Genomic DNA, 12,367 nt, shown 5'->3' on the forward strand with positions numbered 1-12,367 from the left:
AGGGAGACAGTAGTTATAATAAGAATACCTGCTCCTAACTCTACCAGTAGCTCACTGTAGTACCATGGGCTTCTTAAACCTCTCTGGGCCTTTGTTTTCTAATCCATAACATGAAGTAGCTGGACCAGATATCTGAGGGGTTTTTTTAGCAGTATAGTTCCATGAAAGTAGAGACCTACAGTATCCTTATAATTTGAAATGGTAGAGAAGTCATAGGAGGAACAAATTGATGTAGGCATCTTGATGTGCTAAAGGACCCCCTTCAAGTTCTAAATTGCCTTGTACTAGGACTTTTTAAAATGGATTTAAGGTAAGGCTTAGAAACTATACAGAATATAATGAGATCAAATGCCATCTAAAAGTGGGTGATCAACATCAGGGCAAAGGGAAACTAATGATAAGGAAGAAAGGTGCAGCTAGGAATAAGATTGCAAACCAAATGGTATTGAGCATGCTGGTTCTTTGAGAATTTAGGTGTTAGTAATAACATTTTTTTCATTTCTTTTCCCCCCACTAAACCAGGTAAAAATGAAAGCATCCCAAAGCCAAGGGGATGTCTGCAAATATTCAGCAGAGTTACTTAGCTTTGTTCTAGCATTCTCCATCTTTATTCTCTGAATACCACTTTTATCAGCTAACCTACAACTTCTTGCAAGGTGTGATGAATTATCTACAAAAAAATAATCTGGACTTCCTGGTTCACATTGATAACTACACCAAAGATAAGGGTGGTTTCACAGAAACAGTACTTTATAATGTTGATAACCCAAACTATGATGAGGTCTTAAAACATCTAAGGAATGGATGATGACATGAAAATTATTATGTCAGAAATTTGTAGAAAGCACTTTGAGTAAATAGCCATACTATTAAATTAAGTAGATTTTATTTAATGAAATTGCTGGATTATTTTTATGCCAAATATTAATATCAGACTAGAGAGATGTAAGTGATGGTGAGGTTGATAATGCAAACAGATTTTAGTTCTTCAGAAATAGCCAAGAGGTTAAGCTACTTGCATGTATAAACTATGCAACTTACTCTCAAATGTGTAATTTATTTTTTAGTACCCCAGATACTCGCCCAGCTGGGCTGGAAGAGGCCGATCAGCAGTCATTGCCAGGAGAACAAGGAATAAACTTGGACAACTCGGGCCCTAAACTGCCAGAATTTTCAAACCGACCACCAGGTGATAAAATGTTAGCTAAAGATTATATACTTTTCATCATTTATACAGCAATACAAAGTTTCTTTTCAAGGAAACATTGTATTTTGTCTTCTAACTAGACTTCTTTAGAGATAAGATATATCTAATATTTGGAAACTTTGCCTTGATATTAAATAAAAATTTCAAATATAACTTTTGAAGGCTTGTATATATATGTAGTATATACAGTTGACCCTTAAACAACACATGTTTATATTGCATGGGTTTACTTACATGAAATTTTTTTTCAGTAAATACAGTCCTGTAAATATATTCTCATGATTTTCTTACGTTTTCTTTTCTCTAGCTTACTTTACTTAAAAGAATACAGTATATAATACATGTAACTTAAATATGTGTTACTCAACTGTTTATGTTATCAGTAAGGCTTCCAGTCATCTGGTAGGCTGTTAGTAGTTAAGTTTTGGAGAGTCAAAAGTTATACACAGATTTTCAACTGCATTTTCAACATTGTTCAAGGGTCAACTGTACATACACTGCTTACTTCATTATTTTAAGTCCTCATAAAATCAGACTGAAATGTGAAATGCCTCCTTATTCTTGTCAGTATCAAGGTTCTAGTTGGCATCAAAATAGAGTAAGACTAAATGGGAAGATATTTTCACTCTAATCCTGCTTGCCTGCCTTTCCTGCAGCCTTTCTTTCATACTAGGGTTTTCTCGAAGCAGAGAACAGGATTTACAATAAGATTTTTTTATAGCAGTTTTATTATGAATCGTTAAGCATAAAAACTATAAGTACTAAAAAAGACATTCATGGACCTACCACCCAGCTGAATAATAAATAGGAGGATCAGTATTGTTGAAGTCCCCTGTGTTGTACCCTTTTCGGACTATAAAATATCTTGTAAATGTTGAAAAGGAAAAAGCTCCTAAAATTCACTTATTCCAACCTAGGTGTTATAGAAGAACTAAGACCAGCTGCCACACTATCTCTATACTTGTTACTCTTGGCCTGAGCAGTGATGTGTAACCTTATTCCCCTATGACCCAGTTGAAGACACACAAGCCTGTCACACTTAGGTCACTCTCCCCTATGTTTTTTTTTTTTTCCTCACTAGTTAGCCCACTTCCTTTATGGCATAGAAGTGAAAATGACATTATTTTGGGGGATAAACTTTATTTGTTTTTAAGATTTTATTTTTTAAAAAATAAATATTTTATTTATTTATTCATGAGAGACACAGAGAGAGGCAGAGACATAGGCAGAGGGAGAAGCAGGTTCCATGCAGGGAGCCCGATGTGGGGCTCGATCCCTGGACACCAGGACCACGCCTTGAGCTGAAGGCATCTGCTTAACCGCTGAGCCACCAAGGTGTCCCAGGGATCAACTTTAATCTTCCATTAATTTATGTATTTTAAAAATGAGTCACAAAAGAAGTAAATACATCATGATGTCAGTACTTTGTGTTACTTATTACAAATTGTTTGGGCACACCACACTTCCAGTCAGTGAGTTGCAGCAGCACAGTTGAGGTGGGGAGGTCACCAATCTTGGCAGGTATATCCAGAAGGTACATTCTTCCCTCAGACACATCTGACTTCTTATACGAATCCCAGGGGTCCTCACACATATCATTGCTTCCTTTCCATACTTTGTAAAGTAGGAACCTATAGGCTGAATTTGACCTTTTATGTGTTTGAATTGTCCTGCAGTGTCTTAAACCAAACAAAAACCTGAATTTAAATGCCTTTAAACAACACAAAAAATAAAAAATAAATAAACAGAACATCCATTCTGTTCAGTTTGGCTCTGTCCACAGAACTACTACGTATGTCTTGTACCAGACTACTTCTCTTCTTCACTACTGGCCTAGTGCCTAAAGGCATATGAATTTGCATCCTTTGATTAATAAACACCATGTTTGGTTATGTTATAGATACCATGTGTGCTCTGGCTTTCCTTCTCCACCATTCTGTCATGGCAACCCCAATCTGTTGTCTTACCATTAGTGAGTGCCCTTTGGACTGCTGCCTCCGGCTTCTGGAACCTTTATAGCAGCCATGCCATCAGCCATTACTTTTGAGAGGCTGCTGTATTATCTATTATGCTCTCTTTGGTATTTACTGTGCTGCCTGGTGGGCTGATTTAAAGATAAAAGACATTTGTGTCATAGCCCAACAAAAATGGGCTTCTACAGAAATGACTATTTTAATATGGGAACCCAAGTTAAACCTGTAGAAATGCCATATATTATTGGCTCTATAAATGTAAAGAGGTAACTTGGGCCTAAAATAGAAAAGGATTTTTTAAAAATCTTCAAAACTGAATTCTTCACATTATACTCATTGGTGCCATGGACATATTTGGCCAGAAGACCTTAATTAGCTATTGACTATAGGGTCTGTGACCCTGTGGATCAGCAGCATTTGATAGCTGCTCGGTGGAAATCTTGAATCATCATTTCTGCTGACTGCCAGAGCCAACTGTTCTTATTCCTGCACCTTAAAACTTTCCTTACATATTTTTGATGCAACAATGGAATAATCTAGTTTGTGAAACCATATCCCAGCTATATCCCCACTTTTTCCCATGGAACCACCTTTATTCCTGGTTAATGATTTTTCCTTTCTGCGGATTGTATAAGGTTTTAGTTCTAAAATGCCAAGTAAAATCTTCACAAGAGAAAGAATCATTTGAGCTCTTGCCTTCTGAAAATCTATAAGGCATTGTCCCTCAGAGTTCTTTTCCCGAAATTATTTTTTATTCCTGAGGGCAATGCTTCTGGCTTGCTTATTCTCCCATTGTGGATTCATAGAAAATATTTATCCAAATAGAGTTTTAACATGTAAGAAAGTAAATGGAAACTAATATCCATTAAAAAGAAATCTTCAGTGCCTTCAGTTGATTTTCAGTGTGTATATCACCTTCTGTGAGCTCCTACATTAAACTGATTTACATCAGAGGGTCAGTTTAATTCAGTTGGGTTCCCCGAAGAATTGAGCCTGAAGGATGCAGCATGGTGTATGGAGCCAATGGACTGGAGTAATTTTAAATCCTTTTTAAGGAATTGAATCCTAGCATTTTATATTTTACTTCTATTGAAAGAATAAAAAGGCTATCTTCAGTGCTGGCATTTTCACAAAATCACACTGTAAAAATTTAATCAGTGATAACAAAAAGTGAATCCTAAATGCCTTAATTCATTTACAAGGACAGTGGGATATTTATTATGCCCATATGAGAACCCAAGGCTGGGTGCTCAGCTCCTTGCTGTCAATGGGAGTCGTTTTCATTTCCTCTGAATGAATGGCTGGGACTGACTCAGCCACTGTGAGTGCACAGCACCCCATGCCTGTCTATTAGAACAGTCTTAGTGCAGAAGGGCCTCACTGATACCCTGAAGACTGAGGATTTCTGGGTTCTTGATGCTTTGCTTTTTGCTTCCTTAAGCAGTGTGCCCCTTCGCTTATGTTGGATAACAAAGAGGCTGCCCCTACCCCCCTGGGAGTGGGCATGCTTAAGCTGTTTTGCGCAATGTCTGTCCTGCCTAAGATGAGTATTGCTTGGCTATACTCTAAAGGTAGCAAAGCTTTTCTTGCCAAAAATCTAACTTCCCTGGTTTGGGGGGGCTTGTTTTAGGTTATCCTTCTCAACCAGTTGAACAGAGGCCACTTCAGCAGATGCCTCCTCAGCTCATGCAGCATGTGGCAGCCCCACCACAGCCACCACAGCAGCAGCCACAGCCTCAACTGCCACCGCCACCACAGCAGCCACCACCTCCCAGTCAGCCACAGTCCCAACAGCAGCAGCAGCAGCAGCAGCAGCAGCAGCAACAACAACAGATGATGATGATGCTCATGATGCAGCAAGACCCCAAATCAGTTAGGCTTCCAGTCTCCCAAAACGTCCACCCCCCACGAGGCCCCCTGAACCCAGACTCCCAGAGAATGCCCATGCAGCAGAGTGGCAATGTGCCTGTCATGGTCAGTTTACAAGGACCTGCTTCCGTGCCACCATCACCTGATAAACAAAGAATGCCAATGCCTTTGAATACTCCTTTGGGAAGCAATTCAAGGAAAATGGTATACCAGGATAACCCCCAGAATCCTTCTAGCTCACCACTGGGAGAGATGTCCTCACTCCCTGAAGCAAGTGGCAGTGAAGTACCATCTGTCTCAGGAGGCCCAAACAACATGCCTTCACATTTAGTAGTTTCCCAGAATCAGTTAATGATGACAGGGCCAAAACCCGGACCATCGCCCCTTTCAGCAACTCAAGGTGCAACTCCCCAGCAACCCCCTGTAAATTCCTTGCCCAGCTCCCATGGCCACCATTTTCCAAATGTGGCTGCTCCAACCCAAACATCTAGGCCTAAAACACCAAACAGAGCCAGCCCCAGACCCTACTATCCTCAGACACCCAACAATCGCCCTCCCAGCACAGAACCTTCAGAGATCAGTCTATCACCAGAAAGACTCAATGCCTCTATAGCAGGACTCTTTCCCCCACAGATTAATATTCCTTTACCTCCTAGGCCAAATTTAAACAGGGGCTTTGATCAGCAGGGCCTGAACCCAACAACTTTAAAGGCCATTGGGCAAGCACCTTCAAATCTTACCATGAATAATCCTTCCAATTTTGCTGCCCCACAAACTCACAAATTAGATTCTGTGGTGGTGAATTCTGGAAAGCAGTCTAATTCTGGAGCAACAAAACGGGCTAGTCCAAGCAACAGTCGCAGGTCTAGTCCTGGGTCCAGTAGGAAAACCACCCCAAGTCCTGGGAGACAGAATTCAAAAACCCCTAAACTTACTCTGGCCTCTCAGACAAACACAACCCTGTTGCAAAACGTGGAGTTGCCAAGAAATGTATTGGTCAGTCCCACTCCTTTGGCCAATCCCTCTGTACCTGGGAGCTTTCCTAACAACAGTGGGCTGAATCCTCAGAATCCTACCATGCCTGTGGCTGCAGTGGGGGGTGTTCTCGAGGATAACAAGGAGAGCTTGAATGTGCCTCAGGACAGCGATTGCCAGAATTCCCAGGGTAGGAAGGAGCAGGTAAACATTGAGCTCAAAACAGTCCCTACCCAAGAAGTTAAAATGGTTGTCCCTGAAGATCAGTCTAAAAAGGATGGGCAACCTATGGATCCTAACAAACTTCCCAGTGTTGAAGAGAACAAAAATTTGGTGTCTCCTGCTATGATGGAAGCACCGACATCATTAAGTCAACTTCTTGACAACTCTGGAGCTCCTAACGTGACCATTAAACCCCCTGGGCTTACAGATCTGGAAGTAACACCCCCAGTAGTTTCTGGGGAGGACCTGAAAAAAACATCTGTCATTCCCACACTGCAGGATCCGTCTTCTAAAGAACCCTCTAATTCCCTAAATTTACCTCACACTAATGAGCCGTGTTCAACCCTTGTGCATCCAGAATTGAGTGAGGTCAGTTCTAATGTTGCACCAAGCATCCCTCCAGTAATGTCAAGACCTGTCAGCTCTTCCTCCATCTCCACCCCCTTACCCCCAAATCAGATAACTGTTTTTGTAACTTCCAATCCTATCACAACTTCAGCTAACACATCAGCAGCTCTGCCAACTCACCTGCAGTCTGCACTGATGTCAACAGTTGTCACAATGCCCAATGTGGGTAGCAAGGTTATGGTTTCTGAGGGACAGTCAGCTGCTCAGTCTAATGCCCGGCCTCAGTTCATTACACCTGTCTTTATCAATTCATCCTCAATAATTCAGGTTATGAAAGGATCACAGCCAAGTACAATTCCTGCAGCCCCACTGACAACCAACTCTGGCTTGATGCCTCCCTCTGTTGCAGTTGTTGGCCCTTTACACATACCTCAGAACATAAAATTTTCTTCTGCTCCTGTACCGCCTAATGTCCCCTCCAGTAGTACTGCTCCAAATATACAGACTGGTCGACCCTTAGTCCTTAACTCACGAGCCACCCCTGTTCAGCTTCCTTCCCCTCCTTGTACAACTTCTCCAGTTGTCCCTCCTCATCCCCCTGTCCAGCAAGTGAAAGAATTGAATCCAGATGAGGCTAGTCCTCAGGTGAGCACCTCAGCAGATCAGAGCACTCTCCCCTCTTCACAGTCAACCACAATGGTTTCTCCCCTTTTGACCAATAGTCCAGGCTCCTCTGTCAACCGGCGAAGCCCAGTCTCATCTAGTAAGGGCAAAGGAAAAGTGGACAAAATTGGCCAGATTTTGCTGACCAAGGCATGTAAGAAAGTTACAGGCTCTCTTGAGAAAGGGGAAGAGCAATATGGTGCAGATGGAGAGACCGAAGGCCAAGGGCTAGAGACTACAACTCCAGGGCTCATGGGAACAGAGCAGTTACCCACAGAGTTGGACAGTAAAACCCCAACACCCCCAGCACCCACTCTGCTAAAAATGACCTCTAGCCCTGTGGGCCCAGGCTCCACCTCAACAGGACCCAGCTTACCTGGTGGTACTCTCTCCACCAGTGTACGCTCGATAGTAACCACTCTGGTACCCTCTGAGCTCATCTCCGCGGCGCCGGCCACAAAAAACAATCATGTTGGCATAGCACCTGAGCCACTTGTGGGTGGCCTAGTGGAGGAGAAGGTGGGATCCCATCCAGAGCTTCTGCCCAGCATAGGTATGTACTTGGGGCCTGGCATCATCTCCTCGTGTCAGTTTTTTGATGACCTCTTCCACAAAAGAAAGCCTTTTTTTTTTTCTTTTCTACTTGGAGGAGGAAAAGTGGGCTAAATAGCAATAGTGGTAGTTTAATTTATTGGAAGTACATTGGGAAATACAACTTTAAAGCCTATGTTAAGTTTACATTCATTAATACGGTTCTCTCTCAGCTCCTAAAGTGATAGGCCTTTCATTTATATAAAGTTTTTCATTTTACAAAAAAGCATCTTTACATATGTTATCTCACGTCATCTTCATACCAACTACATCAGGTAGCCCTAACCCCATTCTGTGGGTGAGAAGACTGCAGCTCAGAGTTCAGTATTTTCAGTCTATACTGTGAACCTCCAGTTTAACATTGTCCCTTAAAGGTGAATAGCTATTTTTGCAAGTTCTCCTTACTGCAATATTGACTTGTTCTCCACAGTTTCAGAGCAGGGTTCTCATGGCCCCTTCTCATTGCACTCTGTCAGAAGGGACTATTCCCTTCTGACTGGCTACTCCAGAGGAAAGCTTTTCAAAAACCCAGGTCTCATGGTAATAGACACAAGACAAACAAAGTGGTTGAGAGACAGGCAGGCTTGAGTTAATATCACAGCACCAGCATTTACCAGCTCTGGGTTTAGGAAAGTTACTTGACTATTTAAACTTGAGTTTCCTCCTTACAACGGTAGTTGTAAGAATTCAGTGAGATAATGCATCTAATGTGCTTAGCACAGAATACAGTAATAAATGTAAATAATTGTTATTGATTTCTCTTTCAGTCTCTTTGTAAATTAGGCCATTCCAATTTGTGTGTATCTAGATTATTTCTCATGTACAGTTAAGGTGGGCAAATGACAGGAGCTTCGGTATCCTTAAACCTCCCCTCCCCCCTTCACATCCTGCCTCTCAAACACATGTTCCTTTTTCTGTGAGGCCTAAATGGTAGAGAAGCTCAGTTTCCACAGAGTGGAGCAAATCACACTGCCAAAGCTGAGAAGCACCTTTGCTGTATCCTAAGCTAGCTAATAGTGCCTGTCTTGTTTAATGCATCTAAAAATTTTTGAATGGTAGCACCTAGGTGGAGGGGCAGAAGGAACTCAAGCTTCAGGGTACAGAGTTCAATTTCTAGTTCCACTGGTTACCAATCACAGTTGGATAAATTCCTTAACCTCTTATAAGCCATATACTTCACATGTAAAATGGAGGCTATAATTCCTACCTCCCAAAATGTATACAAAGATACAGGGAGAGTACTTAGCATAAAGTGGCCAGTGCACCACCTCACTCAGAGCTTTGGAAAAGGTAATTCCCCTTTTCTCTGCCTCTTTAGTGGGGGCAATACAGGGAGGGATAAAGTCCCTTAAGGAGTTCACTGTCCTTGCAGAAGACAGACTTCATAGGTATGGGTGCTCTAGGTTTCTGGTTCTAGTTCTATGGAAGTAGGTGACCCCTAAGAATGAAGAAACCTGGTGTGACTTAAATATGTTCTCTTTACTAAATGTTTCTATTGTACTTCCTTTCAGGGAACTTTCCCCCTATATACAAGAGAATAGTGGTGAAGTGATTAAAAAAATATTTTATATGAATCATATATAATCCTAGAGAAATAGATGAGCTTTAGGGAGATGAACCTGCAAGTTGGGGAGAAAAATTTGATTTTAGTAAGAATTTTTCCATTGTTTTTTAAGGGGCTTCTGGGTTTTTATCTTGAAAATGTGAGAAACCAATATTGGAGGTAAAAGTAGAAGTTAAAGTGTAGTTTTCAGCTTTTATCAGGTAAACATCCAAAATAAATTCTTAGCACAAATGCATTATTGACTAAGGGAGAGAAATCTACAAAATTCACAATATCCGCAAGCAGGTAAAACTTACTATTACAGAGTTTATCTAGGATGTTAGATTGAAATGTCAAGATGGGAAGACATAATCCTTGAGTGACTGTGGCATATCTGTGCCGTTGATCTTTACTGTATGATCCAGTAAGCTCCCATTCTAGAGCACATTGTCCTGTTCCATTCCTCTTCAAGGACCTAAGTACTCTTTGTCATCTGAAGCATAATTCTGATGTTTTTCTGTCTAATGTACCATCAGTTTTCTCAATCTAGAATCGATCTCTTTTGCTTTTGGTTCCCATAGCACTTTATACTTTATGAGTCTTCTTCATATAACATTCCATTGCACTCCAGTGTACCACATATGTGTATTTTATCTTTGTTTGATACTGGGCTGTGTTCTGATGGGCAAAAAGAATAATTGGTCTCCAAAGGTGCCTGGCACAGTGCCTTGCCTCTAGTAAGTTCTTGGTAGCTGTTTATTAGATAAGTAAATAACATATCAAATGATTTATTCATCAAGTATGAATTAAATATGTGCTTTATGACCGTCACTCTTTGCCAGCTGCTGTAGAAAAGTGTAAAAAATTGTGTGATTCATTTCAGGTTTCAAGGGGTGTAATCTTTAGAGGGGTGAGAATTTTTAAATACTAACACAGATGATATAATTGTTCCTCTGGAAGTGGTTGGAGTTGCCCACTAAGGTATGCTTTGGAGTTTTTCAGAGTACTGGATAGAACATGACCCTAAAAAGGAAAAATCATGGGTGCTTTTAGAAAGGCCACCACCTTGGAAAGGTGCTCAAGAAAAGGCCACCTCCTTTCCTTGATCTTTGTACACACAATAGGGAAAAACAAATACCCCTGCTGGTGGTCTATGTTACTGTGTGGTATAGTAGCTAATTTTAGATAAGTTTTGAAATCTCCTTTCAAGGCAATTGCAAGTACTGCTCTCCAAGAGGACGTGTATTTGAGCAGTTACTTAGCTCTTGATTTAGTCAGTGCTTTATGTTTTGTTGAGAAAAGAAAGTAAAGGCCTCTTTTTTTTTCTTGCCTTAGCCCCATCACCGAGTTTAGTCTCAAAGGAAACTACAGCCACAACACTGCAGGGGTCTGTTGCCAGACCAGGTAAGGGGTGCTTTGCAAAAACTCTGAGTGGAATGAATTACATGTGAAGGAACTGCTTCTCTCCTCAAGGTGCCAGGACTCTCTTACCTACTTGCTTCAGAGCAGACTTCAGTTGAGTGGCAGAAATTGTGCAGTACTATTTGAGGTTATTTTCCCTGGACCACCTTCTGTCTTATGCATTCCTGGTGTCAGCCAGGGAACTCAAGAAGGGCATTGCAGTGCCCATTGTCTGTCTGCCATCCAGCTATGGGGTGGTTTCCATTGCACAGTTTGCCCTGTTCCATGACCCTAGCACCCATAGCTGGCAGCTGACTGGCATATGGCAGTTCTCTGGCATGGTAAGCATTACTGCACTAAGCTAGGAATTGCATTTTCATGACAGGAGCGGAGGCTTGTTCTGGAAAACTCTGCTACAGTGAAGCAGCCATTCCCCAGGGAGTCAGTCATTCCAGTCATCTCTGGGTGGTATTATATTTCTTCCCCATGACCAAGAAATTGCAAATAGCACTAGGGATGGTGTTTCTGGAAGGTGGAGTCCATTGTAATCTGAAAATAATCATGGAAATGCTGAGTCAGTTCTGAATGCATGAGGATCTTGATGGCAATAACAGCACTGCCTTTATAAGCAAATAAATAGGCCAAAACAGATCAACATCATAAATATGTTACAGTTTAGTCTTGCCTGGCCCTTTGTCACTGTAGGTATGGAGGGGTACCATAAAAGCCAACAAAAAAATGAAGTACGACACTTTCCACAAGGAGGTTAGAATCTCATTTACAGTACAGTTCATACTTGACAAAATCTGTAAGCAAAAAACGATACTACCATGTTTAGTTTTCTAGGCCTAAGCCAGTGAAATTAGGGTATAACTTGTGATTTTTTAAAGGATTTTTTTAAAGGCATCTCTGTACCCAGTGTCGGGCTTGAACCCACAACCCTGAGATCAAGAGTCACATGCTCCACCCACTGAGCCAGCCAGGCACCCTAACTTATTATTTTAAAACGGGCTTCATATGGTATGTGCTATGTTATGTTCTATTGCACACTCTTTAGTAAAATCCTCTGAAAAGAATGGATGAGCTAAAAACATTTCAGCCCCCAGATTTTTCCTTTGCTACCAACTGCCCACATGATACCTGACATTGTGCTAGGTACCTGAGAAGGATAGGAGTGGAGCAAATTATTCACAGAAAGGTTTAGATAGTAAAGTTCATTTTTGGAAAAAAAATTTAATTTTTTAAAATTAATTTTTGGTGAGAAAAGGAGCAACTAGAAAGAGGAAGGGAATCCCATTTCCCACCCCAATTCTTTACTCCACAAAATTGTTTTATCATATCCTCTACATCTCCTCAGAATAATTGGCCAAAGAATCCTGTTCCTTTTAAAAAGTTTCACTTAAATGAATCTCCTTTAAATGCCCCCAGAGACACTAATTGCCTTCACCAAATTCCTTTGATCTGTGCTTATGTGAATTTGCTGTGACCGTGCTAAAGTTTTCAGAAGCGTTTCATATGAGCAGACTAGTCACAATTTTTATGTAATCAGTCTCCTTCGAGCTGTTTTCATTTTTG

At 41.2% G+C, this 12,367-nt stretch overlaps 1 protein-coding gene across 6 annotated transcripts in view; it reads left to right on the plus strand.

Annotated features, from left to right (window-relative positions):
• The window catches only part of NCOA6 (nuclear receptor coactivator 6), an 85,829-nt gene that overhangs the window by 59,866 nt on the left and 13,596 nt on the right, over positions 1-12,367 (plus strand). For all 6 annotated transcript variants that reach the window (XM_055345719.1, XM_055345744.1, XM_055345751.1 and 3 more), the window contains 3 exons: positions 1,068-1,189; positions 4,811-7,810; positions 10,727-10,795. In XM_055345719.1, the coding sequence (XP_055201694.1) occupies positions 1,068-1,189; positions 4,811-7,810; positions 10,727-10,795 (3,191 nt within the window). The remainder of the gene's footprint in view (positions 1-1,067; positions 1,190-4,810; positions 7,811-10,726; positions 10,796-12,367) is intronic.

This window comes from Nyctereutes procyonoides, unplaced genomic scaffold (genome assembly GCF_905146905.1).
Source record: "Nyctereutes procyonoides isolate TBG_1078 unplaced genomic scaffold, NYPRO_anot_genome, whole genome shotgun sequence".
NCBI lineage: Eukaryota > Metazoa > Chordata > Mammalia > Carnivora > Canidae > Nyctereutes > Nyctereutes procyonoides.